General features: G+C 38.3%; 1 protein-coding gene across 1 annotated transcript in view; it reads right to left on the bottom strand.

Moving 5' to 3' along the window:
* The window catches only part of LOC137261056 (nuclear pore complex protein Nup50-like), a 40,413-nt gene that overhangs the window by 5,569 nt on the left and 11,532 nt on the right, over positions 1 to 23,312 (bottom strand). The window contains exons 2-5 of the mRNA XM_067798722.1: positions 12,539 to 12,614; positions 2,733 to 2,819; positions 1,363 to 1,738; positions 574 to 774 (exon numbers count right to left, since the gene is read on the bottom strand). Coding sequence (XP_067654823.1) covers positions 574 to 774; positions 1,363 to 1,738; positions 2,733 to 2,819; positions 12,539 to 12,607 — 733 coding nt within the window. The 5' untranslated portion in view covers positions 12,608 to 12,614. The remainder of the gene's footprint in view (positions 1 to 573; positions 775 to 1,362; positions 1,739 to 2,732; positions 2,820 to 12,538; positions 12,615 to 23,312) is intronic.

Raw genomic sequence — 23,312 nt, 5'->3', positions numbered from 1 at the left:
GCGAGGTTGGTGGTTTCTATGTCTACCGTGGAACTACTGTTTAGAAATGAGACTTTTCACGAGTCAAAATTCAACATAAGATGCACTGGGCTTTATAAGGGTATTCAAACAATTGAAAATGAAAACTACCAACTTGAACAATGCAAATGTCACATCAGCGTAACTCTCTTGAAATTAGCACCTCTCAGGAATATTATGAAGATAGCAAGAACTGGAGTTAAGACCACCTTGTGTAATTGCACTTCCTTTTATCCATTTAATGCATTGCAGAAACTGTAGCTGAAAAGAGGTAAGAGCTCTCAACCGTAGTAAAACGTATCTGCCTTGCAGCCAATTTTAAGAAGACATCTGAATATTGGTGTTGTGTCTGACACTGATGAGATAGGAAGGCAGTGAACATTTGTAATACTGGTCTAATACCACCACTGAGCAACATCAGTAACCTCAGTTACCCAACCCAGAGAAAGAACTCATCACGCCTTCCTTCCGCATGGCAAGAAGGTGCACATGCAACTGAACTCTTGATTACCACTTAGGGACACATAACTCTGACTCTGAGAAGATGCCTCCTACCTGCAGTAATGTCAGTCTTGGGAAGTGAGTTGGATGATGCTTGTGATCCGAAGGAGAAGCCTCCCATTGAGGCACTGCTATTCTTGGTGAAACTGAACCCAAAGCCGCCATTCCCTGAAGCAGAGCCTCCGAAGCTGCTGCCAGTAGAACTCAACTGTCCAAAGCCGTTGCTGGGAAACTTGAACCCTCCAGATGGTGCACCTGCCAAATTGTTCATGGGAACATTATCTGTCAAATATATAACGTTTCAAAGCATGTACACTATGTACACAAGGAATCAAGACAACATTCAACCTATATTTGCTGAGTCTTCTATCCACCCTGAGCCCACTGACCCACCATACAAACCTCCTACTTCCTTACAAATCCACCACTCCAAAAAACAGAAGTTGATATGAGCAATGCACATACAGTCGAAGCTGTGTAAACCGGTTTTCGCTGATGCCTGAAGAAATAATCCAGTCTAGAGAATGTGCCGGATTGTAGAGCTGATGATAAATGTACAAGCCACAGATGGAATTGAGATTTTATGCCAGTGCTGACAACTTGCCGGATTGGAAACAGGCCAGTTTTGACAGCTTCTGCTGTAACATATTTTCACTGAAGTCTAACCATTAAATTTATGCACATTACCCCATCTTTATGACTGACTTCAATACACCTATAAATATAAAAAAGACAGTCCCACCCCAACATTTGCAGCCAAGTTGAAAAAGATCATTAACAAGCTTAACAACATTACTGCCAGTCCTGTCACTAGTGTACAGTTTCCTGTGTTAGTATCTTCACCTGTTTCCTCTTTTGTCTCCTTGGCAGGCTTTTCCTCCTCAGCAGAGTCAGAGCTGGGATTCCCAGACTTCTTCTTCTCTTTCTCCAGTTCCTCCAAATGTTTCTCATAATCCTTGAATATTGGAGTCAATATACAGAAGGGGTTCTTGTCTACATGCTGCTGAATCCAAGTCACCACACTCTGGTTCAAACTCTTCAAGTTCATTAAGAATTCTGATTCTGATTTACTGCCACCATTCTCACTTTTACCTGAATCACTTGCTCCTGAATTTGAACCATTTTTGTCTTTATCTGTTAAGAGACTTCCACCAAAACTTGGAGTGGATGCCTTCGACTTGAATCCCGCGAATCCTGTAAACACACTGGCTCCACCCTCCTAGAAACAAATCATCATTGCTATTAACAAAGAAACTTATGGATGCTACATCTGGTCAAAGGGAGATAAATCTGCCAAGCAACATGCCATGACTTTCAGCAGCAGGTCTAATGATGACAATAACATAACTAAGACTGTGTCTGGCCTTCCAGTAGCGGAGACCCTTGACCATATCAGCTGGCTGGGCAACAGATATCAAACTGAGGTTCACTTAACCAATATAATATATCTGAAGAATACATACACAATGAACAGGGAATTCAGATACAATATCATTCTTTCAAAGAGTTAATTTGAAGAAAATGCTAAGTATTACAGTCAGATATTATCAGTGGCTATCAGAAAATGGTTGACAATGCTAATATAATTTACTATTTTAAAACAAGTGAATAAGCGTAAGCTGATCTTCCTTCTAATTTTTGGAACTAAATTATGCACATGATGGAGGTAGATGTTGTTTTCTGCCTTAAAGTCAGCAATTGACATGATTCAGAGAAACCTGTAACAAGCTGCGTGAGCATACAGAACAAATGTATTTGAAAGTCACTTCTACGTCATTTATTGAAGGTAAATTTAAGAACAAGTTTTACATGCAGTCTTGTAACAGCATACCAAAGTCTTGTATAAACTGGACTGAACAATCTGAGATACAGAGGGTAAGATCAAACAAATAATCTAAGATATATAGTACAGTGATCACTTGAGGTCAAAAGGGCTGCAATGTATAAACTAATCAAAAATAGTTTGGCATTCACACTGGAATACTTTCGGAAGCCATGACCCATAGATACAGCCACTGAAGACTTTGGATGGGTGAACACAGATGGATGGCAATACAACTTAATTGCACCTTCACTGCTGTTCACCATTGTACTGTCAGCAAAACTATCTACTATACTAAACCTATTTTGAACAAAATCACAATAGCTCATTTTGGAAAACAGTGAGAAAAGTGTGATAATTCAGTGATTATCTCTCTTTGTTAAACACTTACACTTCCAGCATCTATCCCTCGCCTCTTGGCTTTCTTTATCTGTCTGGTTTTTAGGACATCCTCAGATGCCTGGATGAATTCTCCAGCCTGCAAAGACAAACTCAACAATTAATTTGTTGTGGTTCCCTCTTGCAACACCACAGGTTTGACATACTGACTTGACTCAACGACCTATCCAGGGATACTGTCCTTGGCCCGGTTGTTCAAAAGCCTGTTACATTTTAATGAACCGGCATGTTAATGTTAAGAGAATGAAAGCGTGTTGCTCTTAGCTCTGTTGACTCTTAATGGCTCATTAGGAACATGTTAACTTAATGTCATGAGATGGGTACATTTGCTCACTAATGTTACCAGTAGCATATGTTCAAGACCCTGCATGCATGGTGACAAAATGGCAACCTAATGCAGCATTTATTAACATTAGACCACAAAGAATACCTAAGGAATTCAGAAAATGTTCTGTTGATTTTAATGAAGTGGAATTACACCAAAGATACAGGTTTCTGAGAGACTCCACTGACTTCAGAATATCTTTGGTCCGGATGTGGAGAGAGGTACAAAAAGAAATCATGCGCTCACGCTCGAGATGCAGCTGCTAGTCACATGGAGATTCTTGGCAAGCGGTTGTTTCCTACAGGTTGAGGGAGGCAAGGTTGGCCTTGATAAGAGTAGTTTCAAGGACATAATGTGAGAGTGAGCTCCCTTGGTATATTTGATTTAAGTAGAGTTACTGCTAATGCTGAATGAGTAGGTGCACAAATATTGTGATGAAATTTGAAATTATTTTTCCCCTCGTATATATATATGAAATTTGATATTCTTTCTTTCTCTCTCACACACACACACACACACACACACACACACGCTCTCTCCCTCTCTTTTTCTTTCTTTTAATAGGCCATATAATCAAGTTGTGTGCCAGCTGGCCAGGCTCCACCCATGACAGTCACTTATTTAGAACATCCAGTCTGACAGAAGACTTGGAAGCCAACCACAGAAGAATTTCAGAAGGGTTTGTCCTTGGAGATAGTGGATATGTATGCCAATTTGCAGTTTAAATCTAATTTGCTGCAAAGTCTGAATTACAGCTGTCAGCTATTAATTATTCCTCAAGACCAAAGTAGTTTCCCATACATCTAAATTATAATGTGATCTGTTTCTAATGCAGTGAAATATGATTATTTGTATTTCAAATTATTCAACTTTGTCCACTGAATGCTTCCGTAATACTGATGTTGTGTTTGCAGACCCTAGCTACATGTTTAATACTTTCACCACATGGGAATAATCAAGACAAATATAATGCCAGATTGTGTAGAATCAGAGTAATCACAGAGAGGACCTTTGGCCGATTAAGAAGGTTTCATGTTCTTCATGATGTATAAACATATACATCCATTTCCTCGCAAAAGATGTAAATTAAGGATAGCCCTAAAGGAAACATATTGTTCTTAGTAAGACATGTATGTCAAATGACATACATCAGTGTCTCCTGGATTCCATGGTTGCAGAAAAAATCTTGGAATTTACCTATCCATGCAGAAAAACGTCTGCTCCACGGAAAAAGCATTTTTTTTACAGAAATTTGCCACTTTTCTGCCACGGAATTTGCTTATTTAAAAAACTGAGTGAAAACAGACTGGCAGCCGAAATGAAAAGTAGAGTTAATGTCAAAAGTAGGATCAGTTATACATAAAACGAACTGACATATGTACTGTGGCAACATTTTCAAAATAATCATGATTAAAGATACTATATTAATAATGTAAGTTTTAGGCATCTTTCAAATAATATTATACGAATTTGACACTGCAATTACGTTTTCAAAATCAATCATTCTGAAATATGAAATTATTTCAGATTTGATTTAAATATGAAATTGTTATTTGCATGAAATGGGAAGTTGTTTGTCTGCATCAAAGTTACGAATTCTCAAACACAGAAAATGGTGTTGGTGCTTTGTTGTCAAACTTACTCAAGATGTGATGTGTACTGTCGACTTAACTTAATGTGTGTTTGAGAATTAAACTATGAAGGTTTGTATAATGTTTTTCTTGTTTTCCCTGAATGTTTTAACCTCAGAATGTTTGCAGAATATAGAAAAATTTGCTCAAATAAGCCGCGGAATTCTGAAAAATTTGCTGCAGAATCCAGGAGGGACTGATATATTTAAATGATAAGATTTTCAAATATAAATAGTGTCTGACTAGATATGTGACTTTTAATTTAGCTAATGATGCAATATGCCTTTGAACTTTTGCTTTAGATCCGGATGAACGTTTTAATGGTCTGCAAAATCATATTGACCTGTGCAATATTGCACAACATATCTGTCCTGTGAAATGAGGTTCTAGATGCATGTGACAGGAACAGCCACCTCCAGACCACCCCAAGGACAGAATGGCGGCAAGGCCATCAGGCATCATATAGCAAATATTTTCTTTGCTACCTACGTAAATAATAGAATACTTAATAGAACATGTTTATGCACGTTCAACATTACCTGTGTATTAACTTATAGGGCTATGTTAAAAACGTAGTTAGAAACAAGCACAACTGTTACATGTGTATGACACAAATACATTATTGTTTGTCATACTTAATACATCAAATTCTAAATGACTTGATCTTTAAGAACCAAAGTCAAAATGACACCTAACATAGTCAATGTGACCATATGTCAAAGGTGTAATTTAAGTGGATTGTCTCCCTTTGATTAAAATCAGACAAGCATGAATCATAACTTTTGACAATCCAGCTTCGCTGATTCATAACAGCAAAACAGCTCAAGTAGGACAAATATTTATTTCATTAAGTGATATTGAGGACTATTAAAATTTGACAGAGTTAATTTCTTGAAGTTTGTATATGCAGATAAATGAATGTGGAGGAGAGAATTTCATTAGATTTACCAGTTATTCCAATTAATCATTATGAATAAAATATTACACTACCAGCATGATAATTAATGGAACATAGACATCAGAAGCTGTGTGGAATTAAGGTTTATGTCAAAATCAGTTTGAGCTAGAGTCCTTGCAGCAATTCAATTTGCAGCTTCAAATTGTGTTTTTCTAACATGAAGTGATTTTCCCTCGCTCCTGCTATGACAAGGCACTACATATGGAGTACATCATCATGACTGCGTTTCGTCTTCCTGGTTTTCTTTGAATTCTTTTCACTCTGCACCTCTTCTTGATGGCGTGATGATGGAACTTTCGAAGATTTAACTGATATATCCACGGGTGATGCAGCATTCAGGATCAGATGGAATGCTTGCAAGAAATGACAATAAACCCATCACTTTCCATATCCTCAAGATTGACTGTGTCTGTAATTGACAAGTATTACCGTATCACAAAATATACTAATATAGTATTTTCTCAATATCATGTTGCATGTAACTCTTTGTTGACATTATGAAAAAGGCTTATTCAATATGAGAAACTTATTACATGTATTTACATGTGTCTGTACAGAATACATAAGATATCTGTTATAGATGTGTGTGTGTGTGTGTGTGTGTGTGTGTGTGTGTGTGTGTTATGCTAATGTAATGATTGTTCAAGCAGCACTTTCATACATTTAATAAGATTTTTTATTCAATTTAAGTGAATACATGTTTGTTTTGTGTAGAAATATACTTTCTACTTGACAGCTAATGACATATTTCCCTACTTTTGAAGAAACTGTAAAAACAGTTTCAAGTTTTTCAAATATGGTAATTCAAAATTATCATTAACTTGAAATTATAATGTAACATTCATATTTAAAAACTACATGCAATGAAGCAACCCCAAACTTTGATGAAATACAAAATGTAATTTTCTGAATAAAATTGATATTTTATACTTATCCTGACTCACGCTTAATTGCTTATCTCCTCTTCCTGGTGAAGGTACTGGAACACCTGAAATCCCTTGAAGTTCCCTTCTAAATGAAGCGGATGTAAAATTCACACTCACCCATGTATTACCTCCCTTCCTGTGCACATGGTCAGCTGATCGGCCATGATACTTCACTCTCTTCTAATGAGAATTTGTGTCTGTGAGGGTCGGTTGGGAGGGTTTTCGTCATGTGTCAGGATAAGTATAAAATATCAATTTTACTCAGATAATTACATATTTTTCTTATCCTGACTCATGCTTAATTGCTTACAGAATCCGACAGAAATGGTGGTGGGTCAGACCATGATGGATTCTGCTGTCTGTTCCAAATTATGTCCAATAATTTCCCCCCTAACGGGAACTTGTACTGGCGATAATTCAGTAATTTTCTTCTCATATTCATTGTAGATTTGGGGGGAATCAAATCCAGTCAAACTTGTCTTCCATAGAAACGTTGCCTTCAAGACAACGTACAATGTACATTTTCAAAGCTCTGACTGGACATAATGATAAATCTTGTGTATCGTGAGGTCCTAAGATTGAAGACAAGGCTGGTTGACCTGGTTGTTGATTCTTAGCTATGAAATCCCATCTCAGATCCAAATGAGCTGTTTCTTGGTGACTTGTATCAAACTTTGTTCGATTAGTCTTGAGCATGAATTTCTGACATTCTTGCAGCTGTAGCCAGGGCAAGTAAAAATGGTGTCTTTTGAGTCAACATTTCAATTGAAGTTCGGTCAAGTGGTTCATACGCATCACTTGTAAGAAGTTGGAGTACAATATTTAGGTCCCCTGCTGGAGCTCAAAATCTGTGTTGTTGATCTTACAACTTGAATGAACGTAGTAAGGCAAGAAGCTCTGGTATTTAAGTCAGCTTGGTCCCTGTTCCCAAGGTGACAACTAAGCTGAGAGCTGCTAAGTATGTAGATAATGTATAACCTTTCAGACCCTTAGAATGATGTAAATAGCATAAATAATCTGCTATTTGAGGATGCGTTGCCCTTTTCGCCAAAAATCCCTTTCTCCTGGTGTATGCCTCAAAACGTTTCCATTTGTCGTCATGAAGTGTGCGAGTGGATTTCCGTAAGGCTAAGGTGACTGATTTTGCCGAGTATCCTCTGCATTTCTAACAAGTCTTAATACGGTCCATATGTGAAGTCGAAATACCGATGGCCGTGCATTTGCTTTCTGTGTGGGTGGATGAGAAGATTCTTCCACTCTGGTAATTGTAGTGTTGGTTGGCGACACAAAGGTTGTTGTCCGTTTTATCTTGTTGCAAATAGGTCTATTTGCAGTGATCAGAAAGCTTGACTGATTAGTTGAAATGCTTCCCGATGCAGCATCCATTCTGTTGGAGATGGACGAAGAGGACGATAGGGTGTCTGCCATGACGTTGCAGACTCTTGGTATGTGACATGCTTTTACTTGAAGATCCAGACTGTTGACTAAGTTGAACAGTTGAAACGTTAGGCGTAATAGAGATAGTGATCTTGTTGACCCTTGTTTGTTTATGTAAAAAGCTACTGTTGAGTTGTCTGTGTGGATCATTAAGTTGTGTCTCAATGCTGTCAACCACTGTCATTTCCAGCTGGTTTATGTGAAGAGCCTGTTTCTCTTCGTTCCAGATTCTTGCTGCTACCTCATTTCCTAGATGAACTCCCTGTCATTGTAGAGATTCTTGTCTCTCGAGGACTAATCAGATTGAAGATCTAACGTCACCGGCTTTCGTTACAAGGCGCTGTCTCTTGGGGACCAATCAGATTGTAAACATGACGTCACTGGTGTAGCAGATAACTGATTGTCGTGAAATCTTGTTCAAACAGTGACACCCTTGCTAGCATTTAGGCTTGTCCGTAATCATGCTGTTTGGCAAACATGTGTCTCGATCAGTAAAGTCTGCAAAAACAGTTCCGCCCGTCGAAGCTGATGTAGACAAATTGTCTTTCAGGTAGATGTGTCAGAATTTTTCCACCGAAGAAAATACAGTCATCTCTTGTGATCGAAGGTGTAGTTTGCAGTGGTATGTTGCAGTCATCTTGAAGAATCTTCGTGACGTATTCATCGTTGAGAATTCCCCGCTCCTTCCAGTCGAGTTGAAGACTTTCACCCACTGGAGACGGTTGTATGTGAACGGCTGAGGGTGGAAAACTCCAGTCGTTCCGACCCTGATCTTCAATGTTTACCTGGGGACGCTCCTGTATTAAACTTCTTATGTCTTGTTCTCTGGACTCTGGAGAACTTGGACTTGTTAGTATAATGCTGACTTGTCTGTTTGAGCACTGCTGACAAGATGTCAATGGACTTGATCATCATGACTTCTTTAAAGTCTTGGGTAATTATCCTTCTTATCAATCTTGTCGAGGGAGTAGATGCAGCCCCGCAGTAGTTGAGGCGAGGTGTTCGGACATAAACTGCTGATCTTTCTTCTGAGTGATGAAAGTTGACATGAACATTCATTCTTCCTCATTTGCAGGATTGCTGAATTTGAAAGTCTAAATCGAGCCCGTCAGAATGTCCTCAATCTTGTAAGATTGTTGTGGGGACTGCTGATGATCTTGTATGCCTCGTCTACATCTAGTGCTCTGATGGAGGGTTCCACACGGTGAAGAAGGAAGCGACAAGCGTTGAAAGGTGGCATATGTTGTTGTTGAAACTTGGATGCGGACTTGAATGCCGTAGATAACTTTTTCAGAAATCGTAGAGTGCGTGTGTGCATGCACCTCTTCATCATCAGACGCGAGTGCAGGTCTACATGAATGGTCTCGCTGATTCGCAGTCGACATCGTCGACGAATGCAGTCGTCTTTCCTCTTACAACCGTCGCTCCATAAGATTCATCATCTGCGTTGTGAATTGTTGCATGAAGGCGCCTTCCTCGAATGCATGTGGTGCATGGTTTGACAACTGTGTTGAAGAGTTGTCTACGATGCCCTGAGGTTGCAGTTAACATGTAACTTCTGTCTTCACTCCATATCATCAACGGAGACCCGTAAAAAAATTGACGTTTTCTAAGGGGACGATCTCTTCCCCGAATGATTTCTTCATCAAAGAGGGATGATTCTGTAATGATCTTACAGACTTTGACTGTGACTGTGACTTCGACTTCGATGACTTAGATTTCTTGGGCAGTGACAGCCCTGCCTCAACAGGCGGTCTCTTCTGAGTCTTGAGAGAGGACTCGCCCGACCTTGGACCTCGGAGATACGTCTGGCATATCACTGGAATGAATCTCAGGATCAATAATTAAACGGCTACCCGATTTTATTTCACCAAATTTAGACATGGCTAATGTGAACCGATGTTGCTTATCTCTAGCATGTCTGTGAACAGTCTGTAAATATAATAAGAATTCTGCTTCAGACAATTTAATGCAAAAATTAAAACGAGTAGGAGCAGGAAATAGAGGTTTACAGGTCCACATGAATGCTTTCGCAGTCGACATTGTTGACGAATGCAGTCGTCTTTCCTCTCCCAACTGTCGCTCCATAAGATTCATCATCGTCGTATATGGGACCCCAGGTGTCTCCAGCCGCCCTTGTCAGGCAACAGGGCGAGAGTGAAGTATCATGGCCGATCAGCGGACTATGTGCACAGGATGGGAGGTAAAACATAAGTGAGTGTGAATTTTATGTCCACTTCTTTTAGAAGGGAACTTCAAGGGATTTCAGGTGTTCCAGGAAGAGGAGATAAGCGATTAAGCATGAGTCAGGATAAGGAAAAATATAGATTTTTAATTCTATGACTTTTTTTTAGAAATACCCTATCTGCGACTGTGGTGCGCAAGATATATATATATAAAAAATATAAAAAATTGCAATCGACATCAGTCGACTGCTACCTAAAAATAGGATTGCAACTCTCTTTCTGCTGAATGGAAGAGTAAGGTTCTTCCAAAGACCTCCGTCAAAAACCCATACAAAATCCCTGATGTCATTAGTGCCAACAGCTATGCCGTTGGGAAAGACAATGTAATCAACTCAAGTTTTGAAGGAAAGACATGATGATTTCGTGTACAATAGATGACTACATCCTCTAACACTTAAGGTTGGTGACATAAATAACCAATGGAGGACATTAATGATGAACATTACGTTTTTGTCTTATATCACTAAAAACCCCTTACATTAGGATATCTCCACACACCTAACATTGTTTATTCACCTGTAGGCTTTGAGGTATTAATTCATTTAATTTCTTGTTATAAAAATGTGGTGGGCTATAAAATAACATACATATAGTTCTATGTAAATGTTTCTGCAACAGGCTAGTTAAAGTATGAATGGATAACTGAGGTTCAACGGTGGCGCTGAGTGTCACTTCCTCATCCTCTCAAAACATTATCAAGAACACTACTTTTAGATTTGGGAACGAGCTATTGCTTTACCACAATATAGCATGAATTGGTAAGTTGATTTCTTAGGAGTTGTTTGAGGCATGCAAGAATATTTTTTACACAGTGTAGGTCGATGGTAAACTTGTTATCAACTTTGATTAAATTTGAACGCACTCAACACTAAACATAGATATTGCACATTCAATGCTAGGAAAATCAAACACTTTATAGTTGAAAATGTCTTACCACATGGGCTTATTTCAGTGTCCTCCAGGAACGCCACTGAATGAGGCTGTATCCTTCATTGCCTCAATTATGGTTTCAGTAGTCTGCTCATCTCTGGGGGCGGGGATCCACCCCCAGTCTTCCATTGCTGCATTCGGTTTTCTGTAAATGTCTTTTCAGGTTTTTGTTCCATATTTCCCCATTTCTCTACATCACGAATGCATCAGTTACTTTCTGCCAGATGCTAGCCTTGGCCTTACTGGTAAAATCATTACTCAGAGCTCCAGATAATTTTTCAACATAACGAGTACGTAGGCCTTATTTTTTCAATACAAGATTACTGGGAAAAGTTAAGGGTACATTTAGAGTACTGAATGAAATGTAATGGTTCATATGTGCACAACATTGCTTCTCTTGTGTAAACAGGTCAATAAACGAAAAAGCAAGTCTTCTTCAGGTACTACATCCGTAAATGATTCTAAGACTGTACACCATGCTGTGGTGTGCATCTGCTACGTTTTCCGATTTTTTTCCCTACTGTATCATGCATATTTTTTATCTGTACATACGCTGATAGGTCCCTTATCTGGAGCCCTGACTACTGAATTTTTTTCTTAAAATTTCAGCATGCTCTTGATACAACGACTAAATTTTCTTCTTTGATGCTGAATTTTTTTTTTTTATTACAGTCAGATTCTGCTGAGGTGTTATTTTGGGTGCTTCTGATAGCAATACCATATTGACAGAGAATTGTGGGACAAAGTGCAAGGAATTGTGGGTAGGGGCAAAGTCCTTAACAGGCTGTTAACCTCAAATCACACTGTTAGTTAATGGCCTGTTAAAAAGACCTTCCCGGAACCAAATTTTAACATACTGTTAACTAACTCTTCGTTAGCTATTTAATGTGTCGTTAGTGTTTAATGGTCTGTTATAATAACGGTGCACTGAACAACCAGGCCCTGATGTAAAGTTACTTATACCACATCTACTTTCCTGCATGCTGTATTTTAACCATCTCTGTCCTGCATGCGCTAATTATTTCACCTCTACTGACCTGCATGTTCCAGTTACACCACCTCAGTTGTCCTGCATGCTTCAGTCATACCACCTCTACTGTCCTGAATGCTTCAGTTATACAGCCTATACTGTCCCGCATGCTTCAGTAATACCACCTCTACTGTCCTGCATACTCCAATTATATCACCTCTACTGTCCTGCATGCTCTAGTTATACAACCCCTGCACTGTACTGCATGCTTCAGTTATACAACCTCTACTGTCTTGAATGCTCTAGATATACCACCTCTACTGTCCTGAATGCTCTAGTTATACAAACTCTACCGTCATGTATTGTGTTCTCTACCTCCTCTGGCTCATCCTCCTCATCCCAGTTTCTGTCAGTCAGTTCCCGGGTTGCAGTTCTTTTGGCCATTGTCAATCTGAAACATCCAGAAAGAAGCTTTACACAATGCTACACTCTCACCAAATGTGTTATTTAGATGTATGCTTGAACATAAAGAGTGTATGACAAAGTACTTCTAAAAAATAACTTATCACGCATGGAATTGCTTTTAGATTTTAGTAAATTCCCAATTGTCAAACACATGCCATGATGGTCTGGCTTCAAAACAAACCCCCATCAGAAATCTTTAACAGCTTCAGGTCCTGTAGTATATTTTAAAAACAGTATTGGTTAAATTTTGACTTGTCAGTTACCAGTAGGTGATGCAAAATTTCAACATTTATAATCTTGCTCTGGCCTATGGAATACAGTGGACAAGAAGGAAACTTTGACAAATGAATAGAATGTAACTCTGTACAATGATTTGCAGTGTCTTTGAATGGAAATCTGAACCCACATCTTCAAGTGTTACAAGATGGATGATCACACACAGCTACAGCTTAATACTAACGTCATTGCAGTGGGAGAAAGTGGGATGACTTCCTGTTGAATGAAAAACTGAACAAAAATATCTCAGGGGTGTCAAAGACAACTTTGATCAAATAAGATGAGAGTGAGTGAGTGAGTGAGTTTAGTTTTACGTCGCACTTAGCAATATTCCAGCTATATGGCGACGGTCTGTAAATAATCGAGTCTGGACCAGACAATCCAGTGATCAACAACATGAGCATCGATCTGCGCAATGGGGAACCGATGACATGTGTCAACCAAGTCAGCGAGCCTGACCACCCGATCCCGTTAGTCGCCTCTTACGACAAGCATAGTCACCTTTTATGGCAAGCATGGGTTGCTGAAGGCCTATTCTACCCCGGGACCTTCACGGGTCAAATAAGATGAGAACCTGACTATATGACCTTGTCAACAAAATAATGAATACCCAAACTAGTTTCAGTTGGAAAGAAAACTGTTGGGAGACAAATATTTATTCCAATATGGGTTGCATTCCATAGTCATGGCTGGCAAGTCAAACAGGAAACAGCAAGGTCTATTTCAAAGAACACTTCATAACATTTTTTAAGAAACACACTAGACAAGATAATGAAACCAGTTAACTTATGAGTTCCCATAGCAGTGTAGATCTGCACAGGGACACTGCCATTTAGCCATGTTGGATAAAAGAAGAGTCATCAGAAGATGACATATCCCCCTGGCCCCCAAATATTTGAAAGGACAAAACATCTGAAGGTTACTGGATACTTTTTTAGACTAAGTTTGAATCGTTTTCTATGGAAATCCTGAAAAATAAAAATGCCATATATCTGTAAACAGCAAAAGGCACCACTTCAAGATCTTTCTAATATATCTGTCAAGATCTGTTGAAAGATATCAAATGGTTCTTAAGGTGTGCTCTGGAAACGAAGCCCATCCCTCCATTTTTAGACTAAGTCCGAAACGTTTCCAAGGAAACAGAGAAAATGATAAATCACAAAACCTATACACAGCAGAATGCACCACCTTAGGGTCTGCCACACATATCTACCAAGTTTTGCAGAAAAATATTGAACAGTTTTTGAGTTCTGCTCCGGAAACAATGCCCATCCCTCCATGTCTGAAACGTTTTTATGGACACCGAGCAAATAATAAATTGCATAAACCTGTAAAGAGCAAAAGACACTACTTTGGGATCTGCCACACATATCTACCACGTTTCGCTGACAGAGTTTTTGAGATGAGCTCCGAAACGAAACACAGCTTTCACTTTTGAGACAAAGTCTGAAACGTTTCCATGGAAACCGAGAAAAAATCTAAATCCCCCAAACCTCTATATGGCAAATCAAAACCATTTCCATGGAAACCAAGAAAATAATAAATCACAAAGACGTGTAAATACCAAAAGCACCACTTCAGGTTCTGACTGATATATCTACCAAGATTTGCAGAATAATATTGAACGGCTTTTGAGTTATGCTCTGAAAATGAAACACACCTCTCACTTTTGAGACTATGTCCAAAATGTTTCCATGGAAACCGAGAAAATCATAAATCACAAAAACCTGTAAATAGCAAAAAGCACCATTTTAGGTTCCGACTGATATATCTACCAAGTGTAGCCGAAAGATATTGAACAGATTGTGAGTTCTGCCCCGGAAATGAAGCCCACACCACCATTAGACTAACACCAAAATGTTTCATGGAAGTACAAAAAGAATAAAAATGCCAAAACTCTGTAAATAGCAAAAGGCAATATAGGTTGAGATTATTACATCTATCAAGTTTGGTCTAAAAATATCGAACAGTTTCTGAGTTATGCTCTGGAAACAAAATGATTACGGACGGATGGATGGACAGAAAAAGCGTCAAGTATACCCCTCTGCATTACATGCTGGTGGGATAATAATGCCTTATCATGTGACTGTTCTTTTCACAGTAAAATAAATAGGATCAGTTCTGGTGTTGACAAGATACGGCAACTATCATGTCAGTTGACACTACCGAAAAGGACAGTGTTATGTAGGTCAAAATTATGTCCGAGTTCTGCTCTGGAAAAGATAAATGTGCACAGACGGACGGAGTGCATTTTAATATCCATGAAGACACCTGAAATGGGCTTCTCACGTTGTACCCATGTCGAGAATCGAACCTGGGTCTTCGGCATTAGAAATACTTATACAGTAAAGCACAAGGCTACGTCACTGCCCCCAATTTCAACACTGGCTACTGATATGGAGGTATATGCACCATAGTAAGCATCATACTGTGCAGTTTGACGACTAATCACTAGTGTTACAGTGAATCAAAACATCACCAGAAGTGTAGAGGAATCAATCAGTGATTGTAACAAAATGTCAACACACAAGCTTACAATTTTCATCATGAAAAATATATTTTAACATGTTAAAGTCAAATAACAATGACTATGGCTTACTACGTGTCAAAGCATACTATGGATTATATAAATTATGTATCCAGTCTCTGACATTACTGTCAATGTATCAACATAGTTAATCACATCAAGGTTACTGGAGCTACTGGTGCTATCTGCCAACCACTTAACAGAAAATGTCACACGCACTATAAGGCGTTATTTCCAAATCTGCTTCCCCCATAGGTTTTTGGAGCCAAGAGTTTGAGTACAGACAACCCATCATACTAAACCATGAAAATTGTACACATATCACAAAGTCATAGATTCTTTAAGAATCAAGGAAACTAATAAAAAGTGCATTTTTCTTCCAACAGAATAAAATTACAATGTTTAAGTGCCCTTAAAAATCATGAGGACAGTCAACTGAAAATTTCCTTTTCAATGTCACTGCTTTATTCTTTGACCTATAATGAATCCAACATGTTGTTTTGAGAGTCAAAACTAAATAACATACACAAAGTCTATGTGGTAAATTAAATACACAAAGTCTATGTGGTAAACAAATACACAAAGTCTACATGGTAAATAAAATACACAAAGTCTTCGTGGTAAATAAAAAAAACAAAGTCTACGTGGTAAATAAAATACACAGTCTATGTGGTAAATAAAATACACAGTGTATGTGGTAAATAAAATGCACAGTCTATGTGGTAAATAAAATATACAAAGTCTATTTGGTAAATTAATTATACAAAGTTTTAGTAGCTCGTAAGTTATAAATTTGGGTTTTTATAGAGTAATGAAAGTAAATTTTGGTCGACTGTGATTATCTGTTTACTAGTATCAACACATCAAGTGGGAATATATTTTCTTATCACGCATCATTTAATTATTGTTCATAAACTTTGATTGGCTACTCACTTGCTACCCTAACTCAGCAGTCTTCTTTGCATATACCAGCAATCAACCACTGACATTAACACATGTCCAGGGCCTAGATGTTCAAAGCTCTCTTAGCGCTAAGATAGTTGTAAGTTAATGTTAAAGGTCACATGCAACGTAAAACACAACTTTGCAGATTCTGGTACCTTTCGGTATGCACTTACCGAAACTAATCATAAAAAATGCCAATTCAACCTATAAAGTTGAAAAAAAACGCGATGAAAGAAAAGCCCGCGAAATCGGAGTTCAAACGTTTCACTAAATTCCCCCCAGCGCTGGGGGGAAAACTGGTTTCAACAGCTGTGCTCCGCTGCGTCCATAACGCATGCGCAGTGAATAGGTTCGTGGAGCTTGAAACAGTATGCATGCCCAGCGTCTTAAGTCGTGAGCAGTAGTCTAATTTTGGTTGTGCACACAAACAAGTAAATAATCTACTCGTTACGTAAAAAAGCTTGTTGATTGTGGTAAGCAGTCTCTGTCACAGAGAAAGCTCAGTGTCTGGTTTATTCACACCTATATGTCTGTCTGCCTGTCTACTTAATGACAACATGCAATACACAGCTTCAATCATTGACCACGTGCAATTTGAACTTAGCACCTATCAGACTATACGACGAAAAGAAAATAAGTTGATTTATGACTCGTGCACCCGAGTCCCGTGTCTGCCACATTATGTAACTAGGCACGTGTGATACACATGACATGTTTTATGTCTGTGGGTTGCAAACAAACTACATTCATTTTTTTCGGATGACTGGATCTGACGGAAACTGGTGCAAACTCTTGTCAGTTTCAAGTCAGATTCCAGCCGCGCTCTAGTTTACCATCCCTACCGACATGATATTTGAATGGATCGGGCGCAAATTCAGAGAACATGTATTTTCCAAACCCAACATCTCTATATACATTCTTCATGGATAACGACTTCTTTTAGTGTATATGATTTTGTTTGACAACAGTATATGAATCCATACTGAAACGACGCATCAAGTACACAAAAAGAAGTTGTTATCCATAAAGAATCTTACTTTCTTGTGACTGGCTATACTTCTAAAATGCCCATCAAACAGATCATCTTTCTGTACACACAATGAACCCTCGGCATATCAGCAAATGAAACAGCCAATCGGAAACCGTCGTTACACTTGAGTGCATATCCACCCGCTATGACTGGGTTCGGTCTCCCGAGGGCTTCGTTTCGGGGGGAAGTAAGCCCAAGTACAAAATATTGCACTTTTGAATCGCGATTGTACGCTTATAATTTTGTTTATTTGTTTTTTTAAAAGCAGCAGTGTATATTATATGTCATGAATAAGTGATAAATGTGTTTTAATTATGTTTGATTTTTTGGTTGCATGTGACCTTTAATGTATGCCACTTACGACTGTCATAGCGCAAAGAGAGCTTCAAAAATTTAAACCCAGGTAACCAAGTTCAATAACACATTTCTGTCACCAGTCATGGTAAAACATAATAACTCATAACAATTTGATATGCCATTGCTATGTTTACTCTGCCAAGTCTGCTCAAAAATATTATTTTAGCATCGGTGAAATACATTTTTGATGCCATACAATGTAAAACTCTAATCACATAAATGAGTTATCACTACAGACGATTATATTTGCACTAATCTATTTCCAGTCACTGTCAATAGCCTTATAATCATACTGCAATTATCGGTTACAAAAGGAAGACTTCTGTTAACACAATAACCAAATCATATATCACAGTACATGATTAGATATTGTTTCAGCAGAAATCAATTAAGAGCATGGAAATTAATGCTTTTCTAAATTCAAACAAGGCTTAAAATTATATTCCACACAAAGAGCAACGTGACCTCAATAAGTGTTGTTTTCAGTTTTCTGTGTAAGTAGTGTATTTTGATTTAAAAACATGTTTTGCTTGCTTGACAAGATGTCCCACAAACATGAAAGTCATCATGATCCAGTTACTTGCAAACAAATAGGCATGAACACTATAGGAACACTGAGTGGAAATAGTACCCAAATGTAGCTTTTATTCAGCTTATGTACTCATCTTTCCACACAGATCTTTACTTACTGTTAAAGATTCAATGCTGTTTTGAGTAATATTCAAGCAATATCATTGCAGATGACACCAGAAATAGGCATCACTTGGGGAATCAAATCATGTGGTTAGTGTAATGAGTGAGCGAGTGAGTGAGTATCATATGTCGCTTTTAGCAATATTCCAGCAATATCATGGCAGACAACACCAGTAATTGGCTTCACTTGGGGAATTAAATCATGTTTTGTGTAACGAATGAGCGAGTGAGCGAGCGAGAAAGCTAGTTTTATGACGCTTTTATTAATATTCAACCAAAATCATAGCAAGGAACAACTGCAATGTGTCTCATATATTGTACCCATGTGGGGAATCAAACTGGTGTCTTCGAAGTGATGATCAGTAGTGGTCTTCTGATTACTTGAAATAATCAAAGACTGGTCGGAGTGACCAAATGACCAAGCATTCCATCACATTTTTTCATTTTTTCTAACACAAAACGATGTGCAAACTACTGTTTTAATCTCTGAAACACTTGATGACGGAAAATATCCTTGACTTTGTCAGAGGCTGAAAACATGTTTATTCTGTAGAAAACTTGCTTGACTAAATGAAATGTCACGACTGAATATTTCTTGAACACACCATGACACCTATGTTCATGACACATTCGTCATCACTTCAAAGTAGCAAGTTACATCATTTTGTTAGACATCGGCACTAGCAATCTGGGTACAAAAACTTGAAAAATAACGCTAAACAATTTTTCTTTTGATGACTTCAATGGTGATGAAGCAATCTTCAATTGTGAGATTTCAACCAATTTCCAACACTAATGAGCAGACACATAGAGCTACCAGATGTGACTTCACTTCAATTGGTAAACAATCATATAACCTTATGATCCCTGAAGTAGAACTATTTCAAATGTCTGCTCCTGAAATTACAAAACCCAAGTGCACAGTAGCAGAGTAGAACCATGAAAGTAACAGTACATTGAACTATACGCACACACTCAGTGATTCAACAAAGATGTCTCTACTCCAAGGTTGATGCGACATACTTCCAAGCATGCTTTACATGTTATCTTGGGTCAGATGCAATGTAGTGATTCTGATACCTTTCAGTATACACGTACTGAAACAAATCATCAAAAATGCCAATTCACCCTATAAAGTTGAAAAAGAAATCGCGATGAAAAAAAGCCAGCGAAATTGGAGTTCAAACAATTCACTAATTTCCCCCCAGCGGTCGGGGAAAAACGTGGCTTCAACAGCTATGCTGCGCTGCCCTTATAATGCATGTGCAGTGAATAGGTTCACGGAGCTTGAAACATTATGATTGCCCGCCATATGAGGTCATGAGCAGTAGTCTAATCTTGGTTACATACATAAGCAAATAAATAATCTACTCGCTATATAAAACAAAAATATACATGTTGATTGTGATAAGCAGGCCTGTCAAAGAGAAAACTCAATGTCTGGTTTACTGAAACCTATATGCCTTCCTGTCTGCTAATGACAATATGCAATGCACAACTTTAGTCATTGACAACATGTAATTTGAAATCAACACCTATCAGGCTTATAAGCCATAAACAAGGCTCCGTTACACTGAAGTACACAGCCACCAGCTCTTGACTGGGTTCGTTTTCGCGGCTGCTTCGTTTTGCGGGAAGTACATGTATACTCAAGTACAATATACTGCACTTTTGATTTGCAATTATACCCTTATAATTTCGTTCACTTATTTTTCTCCTAATCAGCAATGATTTTATATATCATGAATTAGTGATTTCTGTTTTTTAATTGTTGCATGTAACCTTTAAGTTTAACTTCAAAAAGCGATGTCTAAGCATTATGCAGCCCAAATCAGCTTTTGTGTTTCCATCAGTTTGACAACCTACTGAAATTTGCTTCACAACATATCTCCGCAAAAGAGTACAGAAAACAGGTTTCATTTTGTCACAAATAATTTTGTACAGAAACATAGGTGACATCATTCGGCAGATAGAGCTGCTTGTCAGGACATTTGACCCTGTGAAGTAGCTTGCCATTGTTTATAATGGGGAAACGATGTGCATGGGGAACTTGCAATTCTGATGAGAGATGTCAAGAGAGACTAGAGAATGCAATTTTCATTCCTTTTCCAAAACCAAAGACCCTTTTGGAAACTGTTTTGGTGTCATGTTTGTGATAGATTCGGGCTTGTTGATGACCCCATCATCGGCTGAAAACCAGCATCAACAAACACAGATATGAGTCTTCAAAGTCAAATAATTGTCATAAGGGGAGGATTTCAGTGAGTTTATTGGTGTACTGGAATTAGGACACGAATATGCTGGAATTTAATATTATGTATTTTCAATATAGATCTACAGCATTTAAGCATACTGACAGTTAGCAAAGCATGTATCAAATACTTATTTTGTTTTGTTTTATATTCAATTTTATCTTAGGTTTTTTCTGTTTTAATCTTTATACCCAGAGGTACACTTTACAATGAATTCCTTTGAGAAGCTGTTATTATGATCTATATGCATGTTAAATTGTCACACTGAGGTACTGCCATAGTGTGTTTTCCCATCATATTATGAAATTCAATTTTTGACTTTTCACACATTAAACATATGTGATACGTTCTAGAATTTCTGGGAAATCTGATAATCAATGCACTGTTCTGACAGTATTTCAAGGATCCAAGTGGACCAACAGCAGAGATTCCACAGCAGACTCCTGCGATATTGGAGGAGATTCAACCCCAACCCGGCCACCATTGAGAAAGAGGATCTGTTTGGATACCAGTGATATTTTTCTAAGGTATATTTCAGTAAGAAAAAGAAGTGTACATAACAGTATGACATTTCAGGAATACAATGCCTATAAGAGTTGTTTTTGTGTGCAAACTTTACTATTATTTGAAAAAGGGTTCGCTAATGTGACAAACGCTGATATGTGAGAAAAAATACCACACAACAAAAGAATGGTGCATCATATATTTTTATTTTGTCCTCACTTGTTGGTGTATGATGATTTTATTCAACCCCCAAATTTGGACAAAGAAGAAAAAATAATAAATTAATTGAGCCATCTAAAATAATGTAACCAAGTTGTTATACAACAAATGTGATAATAACAGCATATAACAGATTCATGCAACATGACACACATAAAATAACAACACAAATGATGGACGCTGATATAAAGTACACTTAAAATGTTTGACCTCAAAATTATGCAACAAAATTATATTATTACGTAATTTGATGCATGTGAAGAAAACTGATCTGTAACAAATATTGTCACATATTTACTACGAATAAATACTGCCATATATTTACTACAAGTAATTGTTTTTCTGAAACTTTCAACACAAAATGCCATATAGAAAGTGGTGAAATGTAACAAGTCATATTTGGGATTACACTTTCATAGTGAAGGGTCGAACTGAGTAACAGGACAACATATCTTGCAATCTGGAGTGGCTTCAATGAAGCACTCTCATGTACATGGGTTGAGACTTAATGTTCTAGATATCTGTTCTCGGCCTCTACTTCGTTCTTCTTCCCATAGGAAAGAGATGCTGAGTGTTTGGGGTCTATGGAAATCGATATCTGGCCAGATATGTACATTCTGAAAATAGAAAAATGTAACTTTCTGAATAAAATTGATATTTTAAACTTATCCTGACTCATGCTTAATTGCTTATCTCTTCTTCCTGGTGAAGGTAGTGCAACACCTGAAATCCCTTGAAGTTCCCTTCTAAATGAAGCGGATGTAAAAATTCATACTCACCCATGAGTTACCTCCCCTCCCGCGCACATGGTCAGCTGATTGGCCATGATACTCTCTCTCCTATAATCGCCCCACACGAGACTATGAGAATTCAGTGTGTCTGTGAGGGTCGGCTGGAAGGGCTTTCGTCATGAGTCAGGATGAGTATAAAATATCAATTTTATTCAGAAAAATACATATTTTTCCTTATCCTGACTCATGTTAATTGCATATGAGTGAGTGAGTGAGTGAGTGAGTGAGTGAGTTAAGTTTTACGTCGCACTTAGCAATATTCCAGCTATATGGCGACGGTCTGGACCAGACAATCCAGTGATCAACAACATGAGCATCGATCTGCGCAATGGGGAACCGATGACATGTGTCAGCCAAGTCAGCTAGTCTGACCACCCGACCTCTTATGACAAGCATAGTCACCTTTTATGGCAAGCATGGGTTGCTGAAGGCCTATTCTACCCCGGGACATTCACGGGTCTAATTGCTTATGGAATCCTACGGATACGGACGGCGGTGGTCAGACCTTGCTGGACTCTGCGGGCTGCTAAAAATGACCTCCAACAACTCCACCCCCCGACCCCAACGGGAACTTGTAATGGCAATAAGTCGGTCCTGTCGCTTCTAATGTTCTTGAGAGAGAGTTCGAGAGAGTTTGAGAGAGAGAGAGAATAAATTTGGGGGCTGGATTACATCCAGTCGAACTTGTCTTCCATAGATGACTTCGTTGACTGGCACATGACATCAACAGTAACTGGCGTCCTGCTAATTCCTGATGCAACTAAATGTCAAGATATATCAATCGAGACCAGTTGCGACACCTCTTCATGAAAAAGTTTCTTCATTACGAATACAGGGTCATATTCACTCATGCTAGTCTGTTCAAGACATGTGCATGGACTTTCCATCAAAATACTTCGCAGAGCGTCTGGCTTCCACAAGTCACGTGATAAATCGGGCCTTTGAGGAACTGTTAGTTGCTGAGCAATGACAAGAGGCCCAAAAGATGTCCTCTGTGGCTATGTTTCGTATGTAGTGGTTGGCAAACACTGTGTTTGACGTCCAAAAGCAGCCCTCCATTATAGTTGATAGTGAGCGATTCCCATGTAGT

Source organism: Haliotis asinina, chromosome 14 (assembly GCF_037392515.1).
Source record: "Haliotis asinina isolate JCU_RB_2024 chromosome 14, JCU_Hal_asi_v2, whole genome shotgun sequence".
Lineage (NCBI taxonomy): Eukaryota > Metazoa > Mollusca > Gastropoda > Lepetellida > Haliotidae > Haliotis > Haliotis asinina.
Note: the sequence above shows the minus strand (reverse complement) of the source record. Positions and strands in the feature narration are given on the sequence as shown.